Source organism: Delphinus delphis, chromosome X (assembly GCF_949987515.2).
Source record: "Delphinus delphis chromosome X, mDelDel1.2, whole genome shotgun sequence".
NCBI classification, from domain to species: Eukaryota; Metazoa; Chordata; class Mammalia; order Artiodactyla; family Delphinidae; genus Delphinus; species Delphinus delphis.
In genome coordinates this window covers 37,301,477-37,318,147 of record NC_082704.1, presented here as the reverse complement: position 1 = coordinate 37,318,147, position 16,671 = coordinate 37,301,477, and the positions used below count along the sequence as shown (strand labels likewise).

General features: G+C 35.5%; 1 protein-coding gene across 1 annotated transcript in view; it reads left to right on the top strand.

Moving 5' to 3' along the window:
* NRK (Nik related kinase) overlaps positions 1-16,671 on the top strand; it is a 162,744-nt gene that overhangs the window by 70,921 nt on the left and 75,152 nt on the right. Inside the window, exons 3-5 of the mRNA XM_060001855.1 lie at positions 4,722-4,778; positions 6,098-6,169; positions 14,551-14,676. Coding sequence (XP_059857838.1) covers positions 4,722-4,778; positions 6,098-6,169; positions 14,551-14,676 — 255 coding nt within the window. The remainder of the gene's footprint in view (positions 1-4,721; positions 4,779-6,097; positions 6,170-14,550; positions 14,677-16,671) is intronic.

The window sequence follows — 16,671 nt, the reverse complement described above, 5'->3', positions numbered from 1 at the left end:
AAAAACCCACATTTATAGTTTAAGGTTTTCCTTGTGATTTTCCTGTATAATAGTCACTAAGACCAGTGGGAAATGTGAGATTATTTAACATTCAATCTAGAATTCAAAGCCAAACTCCTTTCTTAGCGTTCTCTATGTGTGTTTTCAACAAATGGTGTTTAAATTTCCATAAAACATACATTGTAATTGATAAAAGACACATTCTAGAAATTGAATTTGCTGGTGCTGGTTCAACATCTCATTTGGGAGACAATCTGTTTATGACAACATGACCTTCAGCTAAGATCACAAAACAGCTTCTATGTAGTCAGTGAACCACAAGATGGCACCACTGAACAAATATTGTTTATCTCAAGATGACTTCTACGTTCTTTAGATAAATGCTCAAGAATAGTGTTATCCCTCTTCAAAAGCAACATCAATCACTTCTGATTGATAGAGTGAATAGAGTATGAAAGGGGCAAATAGTAACTTTACAGTAAAGAAACCTGGCAGACATCACTTAAACCAAGTGATCTAGGTTAACTTCACCAGTGATAAGTCATGGTTATACCATGTACCCCTGACATGATGTAATGAGAAAGGCACTTCATCTCTGTGGTGTTCTTTCCTCAAACCCATGACCTCAGTCTAATCATGAGAAAACATCAGACAAACCCAAAGTGAGGGACATTCTATAGAATACTTGACCAGTATTCCTGAAAAGTCTCAAGTTCATGAAAAATAGAAAAGTAGACTAAGGAACTGTCACAGATTGCAAGAGCCTAAGGAGATATGACAGCTAAATGGAATGCAGGTTCCCAATGCAAGTCCTACAAAAAGGACTTTAGTGTAAAAACTGAGGAAATCCTAATAAATACTATAATGCAGTTAAGAGTATTAGACCAATATTAATTTCTTAGTTTTGACAATTGTGCCATGGTCATATAAGATGTTAACATTAAAAGAAGCTGGGTGAAGGATATACAGGAACACTCTTTTACTGTCTTTGAAACTGTTCTCTAAGTCTGAAATTATTATTTAAAATAAAAATAGTCTAAAAGTCCAGATACAAAAGATAGTCTCTGAAATACTAAGTTAACAGGAAGCAGTTTTCCATTTATCTATTATCTGGATATTCTAGACTTCTATGGAAGCTTGCATAATGGTTAGGCATATTAACCCCATATATGGTTCCAAGATCTGGGGTTTAATTCCTCTATAGACACAGTGAGCATGTTTTTAAAACCCCACATTAGGATTCCTTGTCTGTCAAAATAATTTTGTGCAGTTTTCAAGTGAGAGAATAAATCCCAGATAATGAGGATGGAACCAAGTTGATTTTCTCTGTTCTATGGCAATTGGTGGCACCTTTTAAAGATATTCAGTTATCTCACTAATATGTGACATGAGTATGATGGCTGTGTATTCCAGACTTTAAAAACTTTTGTGGTTTACTAACCATAGATCAAATAATGCAATATATGGCTAATACCTTTGCTAACAAGCCGAATATTTGTGTTGCACAGGATAGTATTTTGGCTCACAAAAACCTCTTAGAATCAAGGGAGTAAACATTTTAACTCCTCTAAAGGGTGTGTGAGAACCAGTTTCCAACATGTTGTATTTGTGCACACAGATGTGAGTAAAATTTGACTAAAAAGTGTTTATGGGAATAATTAGAAAAACAATACTTTCTACGTCATGATGGGGCTAAATTAAAATATTAATATATATTTTCTCCCAGAGCTGTAAATAAATGTGGGACTCTCCAACATGTTTAAATTTCCACATGCAAGAGAATGAAATTGGACCCCTATCTTACACCACTTACAAAAATTAACACAAAATGGGTTAAAGACTTAACCTGGAGTTGTAAAGCTCCTAAGAAGAGAACATAGGGGGAATATCTTCTTGACGTTGATCTTGGAAAGGATTTTTTGGATATGACACCAAAAGCACAAGCAACAAAATCAAAAACTTAAGTGGGACTACATCAAACAAAAAATCTTCTGCACAGCAAAAGAAACAATCAGCAAAATGAAAAGGCAACCTACAGAATGAGAGAAAATATTTACAAATCATCTATCTGATGAGGGGTTAATATCTAAAATGTTAATTACTTTTCTCTGATCAGTCAATAACCTACAACATTTTCCTTTCCTTTAAAAATTCTAGTCTTTGGTAGCTGTCATGCTCCACCCAAAACTGCTCGCCTGATCCTAGACATTTCCTTATACCTTGATCATTAGTTTCTGAACTGTATCCCAAGTCCAGCCCTATTCCTTTGCTTAGTTTCTATCCTTCTAGCCTTGTGTACTAGTTTCCTAGGTCTGCTGTAACAAATTACCACAAACCGGATGGCTTAAAAGAAAAGAAATTTATTCCCTCACAATTCTGGAGGCTAGAATTCCAAAATCAAAGTGTCTGTAGGGCCATTCTCCCTCTGAAGGCACTAGGGAGGAAGACTTCCTTGCCTCTTCTAGCTTTGGGCGATTGCCAGCAATCCTTGGTTTTCCTTGACTTGTAGACACACTGGTCCAATCTTTGCTTCTGTCATCACATGGCATTCTCCCTGGGTATCTGTGTCTAAATTTTCCTCTTCTTATAAGGTCACTAGTTATTGGCTTTAGGGCCATCTCTAATTGAGTATGACTTCATCTTAACTTGATTACATCTACAAAGACTCTATTTTCAGAAAAGGTCACACCCACAGGTACCAGTGGTTAGAACTTCAGCATATTTTTTTGGAGGACACAACTGAACACAAAACACCTTGACCTGACTCTCACAGGCCTGACTGCATAAAGTGAAACCAACAATCCATGCCATTCCCCATCAGTGCTACAACAATCTAACCAGTATAGCTGTTTAATGCTAGTTCTTAGGCATGAACTGGAGTTAAATCAAAGTGCTGGTGTTTCTAGAGTTACTGTATTTCCTTGAAAGTCTTCTGATCCATTTCTGACACATGGCTTCATTTACAAACAGTGGCTTGATCAATAGGATTGAAGTAACCTTAAATGTATGGGATTAAATCCTATCAAACATATCAGTGGATAAAATGGAGTTTTGACACTCATGTAGCATGTAACATTGATAGTAATGGTAGAGTGGGATTCTTTTTCTTTTGAGCTTCTTTGATCAGTTGGCTTTATTTTGATGAGAAAACTTGTAGGAATCATCTAAAAACAGTATTCATATACTTCAAAGCATATGCTTTATAAGAGAGGTTTAACAACAAACTAACAATATATTTAAGTATCACTGTCCTGAAATCAAGGAATCTCGATATTTTGCATAGTTACTCACTTGACAGGTTACCCAAGATATTTAAAATATTATACAGAAATACCATCCCTCATTTGATCATTCTATAAGTTAAAAAGTGTGGCTGTTTTTCACATGAGATCTGTGACTAGTGGCAGTCCTTTTTTTGCCCCTATATTAGTTTACTACAGTTGCAGTAATAAATCCACAAATTAGGTGGCTTTAAACAGAAATTTATTCTCTTATAGTTCTCAAGACTATAAGTCTGCAAATTCATTCTCCCTCTGAAGGCTCTAGGGAAGAATACTTCCTTCCCTCTTCCTAGCTTCTAGTGGTTGCCAGCAATCCTTGGCATCTCTTGACTCATAGCTGCATCACTCCACTTTTTTCCTGTCTTCATATGACCATCTTCCCTTTGTGTGTGTGTGTGTGTGTGTGTGTGTGTGTGTGTGTGTGCAAATATCCCTCCCTTTTCTCTTATAAACATACTAGTCATTGACCATTGTAATCCAGTATGACCTCATTTAACTTGATAACAACTGCAAAGACCCTATTTTCGAGGAAGGTCACAATATGAGGTTATGGGTGAACCTGAATTCTGTGGAGATACTGTCTAACCCAGTACAGCTGAAGAATCAAATCTGCTGGAGAACTATCATAAAAGGCATTCTGTTTAAAGTTCAAGCTTTACTCATATCAATATCAGACTGATTTTTTTCTATGACTACAGCTTGAAATATTTTAAAAGGCACCAGCCACAAAACAAGAACTCTTGTTCCAAACCTCTGTGTTCATTTATGAAAATTATAAACTTGTAACTTGTACTCACATTTTCTAAGTCCAAGTACTTAGAACTCAGAGTGTTTTCAATAAGAAAGAATCTTTCAGAACTCCTGTTCATAAATATTTTTGGTTCATATGATTGAGGGCACACTAAATGGTTTAAAGGCCATTGAATTAATTATGTATCACTCTTATCTGTGATCATTATGGAAAAAACTTTTTTAGTATGTGAAGAGGTGTTCAATAGAAATATCTGTCTGCATAGTACCACATAATCAGTTGGAAAAATGTTCAATAAAACATTTCCTTTTACCCTATCTCCAGTCTGAAATTTTTACTTTTTATCTGGGTGCTTCAGTGCCATGTAAACCTAGATTAAAGATACTAAGAAAGCAATGCCTTCAAATGGCCAATCATGTCCACTACTCAAATCAAAACATAAAAAGCAAACTGCATAAATTTGCTTGATTTTTTGAGTGACATGGTTGGGGTATCTTTAAAATGTTCATAATTTAATATTTCTGTCCTCTACATAATACCTTATAGTTAATCTCTATATAATATTTTATATTTCACAATAGGCTACAATGTTTAACCTTATTTAATTTTAATATTTTTTACTTTGTTTACTTCTTGATTGCTAGATTATATAGCCAGCATTTGATGTTTATTACTATCCTGTGTTTCAGGGACTCCATGAAAAGACTGGTGCACTTACAGCTGTTAAAGTGATGAATGCTCGTAAGGTAATATTACCTCCTATCTGTATTCTGTTCCCTTAGTGGACTATGGTCTTGTGATAAACGGCTCAGAAAATATTGTATTTGTTTTTTCCATCATTGTTATATATAATTATCTTAATCTGCATTTATTATATTTAGAATTTAATATTATTTCTATCATTAGTATATTATTTTTATTATTTATTACATTTACACATAAAAAACTTTTATTCACAATGAAAGTGCTATATATTTTAGTATTCTGTAAAAATGAAAAAATAGCTGTACTCCTGTCTATTTCTAGTTGATTATCTGTTTCCAGGGATAGTAAAAAGTCGATTTCCTCTAATGTTGTGTTAATCCTCTGTTTCATCATTATTTCTTTCCCTCCCCAACCATTTGTTTTGAGAGTTGAGGACACTAGATTTTCAATGACAGGTAGAAGGAAAAGAACTTGTCTGAGATGCACATTTTTCATGTATTTTCTGACAGATGCGCAAGATAGGCAGTTTAATTGGCACTGTTCCTGCTAACATTCATAAAGCTGTGTCGTGGTTCATAACATATTGTCATAGAATTTGTTAAGCCCTGATTTCTGTCCTCTTTCTTTAGCATGAGTGCCTCACTTTCTCAAGATAATATTAGCATGAGCATAGCAAAGGTCAAAACATATTCACTTCACTACACCCTAAAGGAAAATTCTCAAATATTATATCTGAAAAATTGTACATGTTGACTGAGTTGTTATCAATGCCATAAACTGTTCTTTTCCAATTTGTGCAGGAAGTGAATTGCTGAAACTATTTAAAGAGTTGCATGCTTTTTGTTTTGCCAGTAAATGTCAAATGTTGCAAACCAACGTGAGTTTCAATGAATTTTGAGGTTTTGTGGATTTATTTTGCCCTATAAACCATGACTTCCAAATAATCAGCCTGGTGCTTTTTGAGTGAGACTCTCTAAAATACTTATTTCCTTTTTTTAACTTGAGAGACTTTGACCCACAATCTACATTTCAGATACTCTAACTTGAAATAGTTAAAACTCATGTTCAGCCCATAGATAGTGTCAATTACCTTGTTTATTTTTTAGGGGAAATAGCACTTTACTAATATCAAATTGTAATATACCATTAATGGCAGTAAAATTTGTTACTATGAATTTGGTGCCAAGTTTCTGTATATATTAGAATATGATTTTTTATTAAAACTATTAGTAAAAATTGAGAGAGGAATAATATTATGTTACTCTTCCATTTAGTACTAGAAGAGCACAAAGCACTTAAGAATAAATCATTTTCAGAGTGTACCAGTGGGTTTAATAACATTTTGTTCTTGGTTTTGCAGACCCCTTTACCTGAAATAGGGAGGCGAGTGAGAGTGAATAAATATCAAAAGTCTGTCGGGTGGAGATACAGTGTAAGTACTGAAAGTCTTCATTAGCCCACAAGCCGTCTTTCCTTTAATTTTCAAGTTAAACAAGTCCCTTTGTGTTGTATCATTATCTTTAGAAGGCCACCACTAAAATTTTCTTGCCTAAAAGTGATAACATATTTATGTTTTTAACATATTCACATAGTTTCATTCATTATATGTGAACACTAGCATCTATCAGAAAGCAGGGCCTAGAAGAAATGGTTCCCTGAACAGGTAAGCGTTGACTGCAGATGAAGGACTGAGTAAATTCACAGTGCTCTATGCCCTTTAGCTGAGTAATAACAAAAGAGATGATGCGAACAAGAGTGAATTTTGCCTAAAATTGGCCTTGGCAAGGTCCTTTTTACACCTTTTACACGGTATTCCGGACTGACTGGCTTTCCCCCCATTATGATTCTAAGAAACATTGCCATCATATATGAGCACAATGATGACTACTTTTTTGTATGTGTGAGACCAGTAGCAGACAGAAAACCAACAGGCTACCCAGCCTAAGAGTGTTCAGACATCTGGCACAGTACTTGAATACATGAAGGAGTGTGAAAGTGCTTTCTACTTGAAGCTTTTTAACTGCTTTACAAAGCAATCTCTATTACTCTGATAATTTGCTGGCTCTAGAATAAGCTCTGGCAAAGGAAATTCTTTTTCAGTAGATGTTGATGATCTAGATGTTAGTGATCTATCAAAATATTCTCTGGGCCTAAATGTAGAATTTTGCTCTTACAATATAATTGATATTTTTTTTCTTAATTGTCTCCCCTGCAGTTAACTATCTAGTAGTCAGATATTTTCAACCTTTTGTGTCTTAATAAATGCTCTCAGGCTCATTTAAAATAACCTTTTCCATTAACAATCACATCCGGAAGAACGTTCTAGTTATATTAGGAAGGTATTGGTAAAGAGTTTCATGATTGGTTTAGTAAGTACTGGGCTCCTGTTTTGTTTACAGTGTATCTTGGGAAACAAAGCATATCCAAAAGTAACAGGCAGTACTGATTAATAACATGCTTTGGTTGATCAAGAATCTGTGAAAGGGACTTCCCTGGTGATGCAGTGGTTAAGAGTCCACCTGCCAATGCAGGGGACACAGGTTCGATCCCTGGTCTAGGAGGATCCCACATGCCGTGGAGCAACTAAGCCCGTGTGCCACAACTACTGAGCCTGCGCTCTAGAGCCCTCGGGCCACAACTACTGAGCCCACATGCCATAACTACTGAAGCTCGCGTTCCTACAGCCCGTGCTCCACAACAAGAGAAGCCACCGCAATGAGAAGCCCGCGTACCACAAAAAAAGTAGCCCCCGCTCACCACAACTAGAGGAAGCCTGTGTGCAGCAACGAAGAACCAATGCAGCCAAAAAACTAAATAAAATAATAATAAAATGATCACATTCTTTTTAAAAAAAAAGCTGTGGAAGGTAAGGTATGAAAATTATAATTGTTTCACCAATTTTGGTTTCATCAAACATTTGTGTTAATAAATTCATTTAAAGTTCATCTTCAAACCCTCTCTGATATTCTTTTTATAAGGAAAAACATTTTGATTCTAGAACTGGGTGAAATTTCAAAGCAAGTTTTGGCATCCTTGAGCTGCCTCTTCTTGACAAAAAGCAGGATATTCAGTCCACTCTGGGATCAACTGGCCCTGAGCCAGGAAATGCTATAGCATCATATTACTGGGATATATGTGACAGTTTTAAATTACCCACTTGGCCTGATAGATATAATGTACTTATGTGTTTCTCACAAGCTCAACTTCCTGTTAATTGAGAATGACAAACATACTAATGCTTTCCAAACATATCTGATCTTGGTCTATTGGTTTTGGGGGAGTTTACATTTATATGGGAAACCCACTCTTAAAAGTTTTTCTAGTTGGGAACTTTGTATCCTCTGATTATATATTTTAGTAAGAAAAATAAGTGATCAGCCAGTTAGCGTCTCTAAATCACCCTGAATCCTTTGGGGTAAAGAGTTTGTGACTTGCACACACATCTCATTAAGTCAGGAGTTTATGGAAAGAGCAATAAAGTGGAAGTCCAGAAACATGAGTTCAAATGCCAAGTCTACCACTAAATAGCCAAGAAGTACTTGGAAAAGTAGTCTTACCTCTCTAGGCTTCAGGTTTCTCATAGGTAAAATGGCACCAGAATATTTGGCCTGCCTATAACAAGGTTAAAAGTACGGTTAAATGTAACTACAGAGCTGCCTAGAGCCGAGCCATTCTCCTCTTCCTGCCTGAGGACATGAGATTTCTTACCCAGAAAAGAAAAGGAAGCTCTTTGATATCAAACTACCAAACAAGTTAAACGACTCAATCTAACCTGTGCTTCTTTTTAACCTGTTCTTTGAGTTCTTATCCTCACACCATCATCTCATTCTTATTTATTGCACTCTTTATGAGTTCATATTTCTCTCAGCAGAACCTTGATGCTTTGCTAGGAACTGAGAGTGCCCCTGTACATAAAGAATTGCTAGGTTCTGAGGTTTATTCCTATATGATTGCAGATATTGTTACAATTTCAAAGAAGGGCAACATCACAAGGGAGGCAGAACGTTTAAGGGTCCTACGTGGCAAGAATGAAAGCCACAAGGATTGATCTTTACCTTGTAGAAAACAGGTTAAGGGGATTCGAAGGAAACTTATTAACCAAGCTTCCTTGGGAGGCTGGGACGAAACGGGAACCTGAACTTCCATATAATTCTCATGCTACAAGTGATTGTTTTATTCATTCATGCCTTTATTACACAATAAGTACAAAGAGAAACTGTCATTGGGGTTTCCAACTGGAGAAATACGGCTCCATCCCCTCCCCCAAAGACATACAGGTGTCTAGATTTTTTTATAGTAATTGAATGTTTATGGATAAATCTACTGGAAAAGCCTAGGGAAATGCTAAAAAATGTTCTAGAGATGCATTTTCCCCTACCTCCAGGTCTTCAGGTCAAGGTAATTGAGGGAAATGCTGAGGAGAACTAAAGATAGTTAAAAGTTCACACATTAATTGCTTTTAATGTCAGTTGGCCCTGTTCTAATTCATTGCCCAAAATAAGCCAAAGGTATCATTTTTCACTGGATTTAAGAACAGGAGTTTAACTGTATCTTTAATTTGAAAGTCTTCACTTAATAACCAAGAGATCACTGAATAAATCAAAGAGGAAATCAAAAAATACCTAGAAACAAATCACAATGAAAACACGAGGACCCAAAACCAATGGGATACAGCAAAAGCAGTTCTAAGAGGGGAGTTTATAGCAATAAAATCCCACCTTAAGAAACAAGAAACATCTCAAATAAATAACCTAACCGTACATCTAAAGCAATTAGAGAAAGAAGAACAAAAAAATACAAAAGTTAGCAGAAGGAAAGAAATCATAAAGATTATATCGAAATAAATGAAAAAGAAATGAAGGAAACAATAGCAAAGATCAATAAAACTAAAAGCCGATTCTTTGAGAAAATAAACAAAATTGATAAACCATTAGCCAGACTCATCAAGAAAAAAAGGGAGAAGACTCAAATCAACAGAATTAGAAATGAAAAAGGAGAAGTAACAAATGACACTGCAGAAATACAAAGGATCATGAGAGATTACTACAAGCAACTCTATGCCAATGAAATGGGCAACCTGGAAGAAATGCACAAATTCTTAGAAAAGCGCAGCCTTCTGAGACTGAACCAGAAAGAAATAGGAAATATGAACAGACCAATCACAAGCACTGAAATTGAGACTGTGATTAAAAATCTTCAACAAGCAAAAGCCCAGGACCAGACAGCTTCACAGGCAAATTCTATCAAACATTTACAGAAGAGCTAACACCTATCCTTCTCAAACTCACCCAAACTATAGCAGAGAGAGGAACACTCCCAAACTCATTCTATGAGGCCACCATCAGTCTGATACCAAAACCAGACAAAGATTTCAGAAAGGAAGAAAACTACAGGCCAATATCTCTGTTGAACACAGATGCAAAAATCCTCAACAAAATACTAGCAAACAAAATCCAACAACACATTAAAAGGATCATACACCATGATCAAGTGGGGTTTATCCCAAGGATGCAAGGATTCTTCAGTATACTCAAATCAATCAATGTGATACACCATATTAACAAATTGAAGGAGAAAAAATATATGATCATCTCAATAGATGCAGAAAAAGCTTTCGACAAAACTCAACACCCACTTATGATAAAAACTCTCCAGAAAGTAGGCATAGAGGCAACCTACCTCAACATAATAAAGGCCATATATGACAAACCCACAGCCAACATTGTTCTCAAAGGTGAAAAACTGAAACCATTTCCACTAAGATCGGGAACAAGACAAGGTTGCCCACTCTCACCATTATTCAACATAGTTTTGGAAGTTTTAGCCACAGAAATCAGAGAAGAAAAAGAAATAAAAGAAACTCAAATCAGAGAAGAAGAAGTAAAGCTGTCACTGTTTGCAGATGACATGATACTATACATAGAGAATCCTAAAGATGCTACCAGAAAACTACTAGAGCTAATCAATGAATTTGGTACACTAGCAGGATACAAAAGTAATGCCCAGAAGTCTCTGGCATTCCTATACACTAATGATGAAAAATCTGAAAGTGAAATTAAGAAAACACTCCCATTTACCATTACAACAAAAAGAATAAAATATATAGGAATAAACCTACCTAAGGAGACAAAAGACCTGTATGAAGAAAATAATAAGACACTGATGAAAGAAATTAAAGATTATACAAACAGATGGAGAGATATGCCAAGTTCTTGGATTGGAAGAATCAACATTGTGAAAATGACTATACTACCAAAGCAATCTACAGATTCAGTGCTATCCCTATCCAACTACCAATGGCATTTTTCACGGAACTACAACAAAAATTTTCACAATTTGTATGGAAACCAAAATGAGCCCAAATAGCCAAAACAATCTTGAGAAAGAAAAATGGAGCTGGAGGAATTAGGCTCCCTGACATAAGACTATACTACAAAGCTACAGTAATCAAGACAGTATGGTACTGGCACAAAAACAGAAAGATAGATCAATGGAACAGGATAGAAACCCCAGAGATAAACCCATGCACATATGGTCACCTTATCTTTGATAAAGGAGGCAATAATATACAGTGGAGAAAAGGCAGCCTCTTCAATAAGTGGTGCTGGGAGAACTGGACAGCTACATGTAAAAGAATGAAATTAGAACACTCCCTAACACTATACACAAAAATAAACTCACAATGGAATAAAGACCTAATGTAAGGCCGACACTCTCAAACACTTAGAGGAAAACATAGGCAGAACACTCTATGACATAAATCACAGCAAGATCCTTTTTGACCCACCTCCTAGGGTAAAGGAAATAAAAACAAAAATAAACAAATGGGACCTAATGAAACTTCAAAACTTTTACACAGCAAAGGAAACCATAAAGAAGACGAAAAGACAACCCTCAGAATTGGAGAAAATATTTGCAAATGAATCAATGGACAAAGGATTAATCTCCAAATTATATAAACAGCTCATGTAGCTCAATATCGAAAAAACAAACAACCCAATCCAAAAACGGGCAGGAGACCTAAAAGTCATTTCTCCAAATAAGATATACAGATTGCCAACAAACACATGAAAGGATGCTCAACATCACTAATCATTAGAGAAATGCAAATCAAAACTTCGGTGAAGTATCACCTCACACCGGTCAGAATGGCCATCATCAAAATATCTACAAACAATAAATGCTGGAGAGGGTGTGGAATCCCTCTTGCACTGTTGGTGGGAATGTAAATTGATACAGCCACTATGGAGAACAGTATGGAGTTTCCTTAAAAAACTAAAAATAAAACTACCATACGACCCAGCCATCCCACTACTGGGCATATACCCTGAGATAACCATAATTCAAAAAGAGTCATGGACCACAATGTTCATTGCAGCTCTATTTACGGTATCCAGGACATGGAAGCCACCTAAGTGTCCATCAACAGATGAATGGATAACGAAGATGTGGCACATATATACAATGGAATATTACTCAGCCATAAAAAGAAACGAAATTGAGTTATTTGTAGTGTGGTGGATGGATCTAGAGTCTGTCATACAGAGTGAAGTAAATCAGAAAGAGAGAAGCAATTACTGTATGCTAACACATATATATAGAATCTAAGAAACAAACAAAAAAAATGGTCATGAAGAACCTAGGGGCAAGACGGGAACAAAGACACAGACCTACTAGAGAATGAACTTGAAGATATGGGGAGGGGGAAGGGTAAGCTGGCACAAAGTGAGAGATTGCCATGGACATTTATACACTGCCAAATGTAAAATAGATAGCTAGTGGGAAGCAACCGCATAGCACAGAGAGATCAGCTCGGTGCTTTGTGACTACCTAGAGGGGTGGGATAGGGAGGGTGGGAGGGAGGGAGACGGAAGAGGAAAGAGATATGGGGATATATGTATATGTATAACTGATTCACTTTGTTATAAAGCAGAAACTAACACACCATTGTAAAGCAATTATACTCCAATAAAGATGTTAAAAAAATAAGTCTTTTTTTACATACTACAAATATATTTCACTTTGTACAATAATAGTATTCCTGAAAAGTTTAAATTGAAGTGTTATAGATGCTGTAGGAGAGCTTTGTTTATTTACAATGAAATGAAATTTATAGCTAGTAGAAATTCAGACCACTTATCTCTCTAGATAGATAGATAGTATTTTTTTACATATTTACCACTGTAATGATTAGGAAAATAATGAATTTCAGCATTTAAAAAGATAAGACAAATCAATCCAATACCTTTAAACTTCAGTCAATCACAAATTAATCAAGGCAGTGTGGTGCAAGCATAAGGATAGATACATAGATCAGTGAAATAGAACTATTTCCATATATCTGTGGTCAACTAATTTTTGACATGGGTGAAAAGACAATTCATAGGGAAAGACTAGTCTTTTCAACAAATGATGCTGAGTCAACTGGATATCCACATGTAAAAGAATGAAGTTAGTCCCCTACTTTATATGAAAATTACCTCAAAATGGATAAAAATCCTAAATGTAAGAGCTAAACCTATAAAATGTTTTGAAGAAAAATTGGAGTTCATCTTCATGACCTTGGATTTGCAATGGATCCTTACATATGCCACCAAAAGTACAATCAACAAAATAAGAAATTGATAAACTGGACTTCATCAAAATTAAAAATTTTGTCCCTCAGAAGGCACTATCAAGAAAGTGAAATGAGCACATGCAGAATGGGAGGAAATATTTGCAAATCATACACTTATAAAGTACTTACATATAGAATATATAAATAAATCTTACAGTTCAATAATAAAAAGACTATTAACCCAATTTAAAAATAGGGGCAAAGATATTCTATTAGACATGCCTCTGCCCATAAAATGATCCTTAACACCATCAGTCTTTAGGGAATTACAAATCAAAACCACAATGAGATACAACTTTCCACCCACTATGATGGTTATAATAAAACAGAAAATAATAAGTGTTGGTGAGGGTATAGAGAAATGAGAACCATCATTGATCTGGGAATGTAAAATGGTGTAGCCACTGTGGAAAAGTTTGGCATTTCAACAAAATGTTAAATATAGCATTACCATTTGACCTAACAATTTCACTTCTAGGTATATACCAATGAGAAATGAAAACATATCCACACAAAAAATTGATATGAATGCTCATAGCAGCATTATTCATAAGAGCCAAAGGGTAGAAATAACTCCTTCAGTTGATGAATGGTAAATGAAAAGGAATGAAATACTGATATGTATTACAAATGGATGAATTCTGGGGAAAAAAAGCTAGTCACAAAAGTTCACATACTGTATGATTTTCATTTATATAAGATGTTAAAGATAGATAAATCTACAGAGATAGAAAATATATTTGTGGTTGCCTAAAGCTGGAATGTGTGTGGCAGAATTTGGGGGTGATAGCTAAAGGGTATGGGGTTTCCTCTTGGGGTGATAAAAATGTTCTAAAATTGATTGTGGTGATGGTTGAATAATTTTGTAAATATACTAAAAACCATTGAATTTTACACTTTAATTGGGTGATTCCAGTTAGTGAAAACTTTACACAGTGGCCATTGCTGCTGGTCCAGGGATCACACTTAAAGAACCATTGAATTAAAAGATATTTAATTAACCTTTATTTTCTCCCCAATTCCCAGTTAACCCCAGATCTCCATCCTGACAATTCTAGTTGAGATCTTATTATAAATTGCTGTGGGATATAATGGGTTGCCATAGGATTCTCCTTCTTTGATCTACTATAGTTTAGGGTCCCATAGTCATTGAGTGGCATAGCTTCGGAATTTTATTGTCTATTCTTATTCTACAGGATGAAGAAGAAGATCTCAGGACTGAACTCAATCTTTTGAAGAAGTACTCTTTCCACAAGAACATTGTGTCCTTCTACGGTGCATTTTTCAAGCTGAGTCCCCCTGGCCAGAGACATCAACTTTGGGTGTGTATTCAGTTACCTTGATCTTATTGCATAAGACTAAGTCTCACTTGAGGGCATAAACTTTCATAAGCTGAGATGTCATTTTTGTGCACCTACAGGAAAACTTAAGCATTCAACTGATCAAAGTAGTATGGAAAAAAAGTGCTCTGATTCCTGGATATGGGAGTGATAAAATATGGAAAAATAAATTAAGTGCCTGTCAAGGGGCTCAGGGGTAGGATGGGAGAAGACTCGAACTCTGGAAATATCTAACATATTTTTTAATAGAGTTTTGTTGCTTTTAACTTTATGTAGTTACTACATTTACTTGTAAATTAAAGGTATAGCTAAGGAGACTACCTGATGGACCTGGGAATAATGACTGGATAAATATAGATTCTAATTCACATTTGGGAAGAGCATATGAATGCAATTTAAGTGTTTGCTAAGTATATACACTTATGTTTAAACATAATTCCTAGAAACTGTTTTCTAAGTGGTTAGTTGACATCCTTTTCTTAGGCTTCATGCCTATAGCATCATGAATTACAAATCAATGAAGATATAAATTTTAGAGGCTAAATGAGACCCATGCTACAGTTACCAGAATTGTTGCTGCCTCCCCCTATAGGAGACGTAATCAAATCACAGGAAAATGAGCTTTGATCAACGATATCTTTATTTAAAAAGGAATATTTAGAACATAATCTGGGGTCAGTGTACACTTGCTTACATTTCGATTTCTAGTCCAAGTCAAGAGCAGCATTTTTTAAAAAAATAATGATTGAGACTTTTCAGGATCTTCAAGAGTCAAAGAAAGATTCTGTTACATTTTATGTGTGAACTTTAGGAAGCAGGATAGTGGACATAGAATGGTTTTCAACAAGGGATTGAATTGAAACAGTGGTTCTCAAACTTTAGCCTGCATCAGAATTTCATGGGGATCCTGATAAAACACACATTGCTGGGCCCCACCCACAGAGTTACTGATTCAATTGGTCTGGGGTGTGGGTCCACAAATTTGGACTTTTTAACAAGTTTACAGGTGATGTTGATGCTATTCGTCTGGGTACCACACTTCGAGAACCCTCAAATTTAGAGATCTTCGATTTAACCCTATTTTCTCCCAAATGTCCAGTTAACTAAATCCTCTATTCTCTGACAATTCCAGTTCAGATTTTATTAAATATCACTGCACATTTTTCGCGGCTACTGTTTTTATTTTTCTTTTGTGGGGGCATACAAAATTTGTCTTTTAATATATTTTTACTTACAAGTTTTTTTCCTCCTGACAGTATGGCGGTCTACTTATTAGATATGTTTCTTAGTGCTCAATTTGTTTAGTCATTCAACATCTATTCATTCGAAACCCATCGACTTGCCAGGCTTTGCTAGATGCTGAGAATACCATGGTAAGCTGAATTGACATGACCCTGGCCCACTGGAACTTAAAGTTTACTTGCAAAGACAAATATCAATCAAATAATCACACAAATAAATGTATAATTTGTCAGAAGGGAAATAACATGCTTCTGTGTGGGCAAATAACAAAGGAATCTAAGTTAAGGAATGGGAAACTCTTCCTTGAGAAACTTTTTCTTGCACTGAGATCTGAAGGATGAATAGGCACTGCATGCAAAAGTTATTTGTTGAGGTAAGAATTTTCATGGGACCATTCACACTTTCTTTCCCATGTTAATCAGAACACATAGGAAGTAAATGACTAAATAATTACCATGTATAAAATGTATGTGCCAGGCACTGTGCTTACAAAGCCAGGAAAATGAGAATGCCTTGCATTCCTTTCACAGTAGAGCTCTTCTGACTCTGGTAATACTAGCAAGATTTTCCAATGTTCATCTTAGTGAATGGCTTTAATTCATGTTTGTCGTGATTCAAAATGAGCCCCTTTTCTTCCATTACCACAGTGTATATGTTGTGCCTGTTTGATATAGTTGACATGAAAATTAACCTTTTGGGTTTATCTGTATTATTGATTTTGTTAGGCTGTTTTTC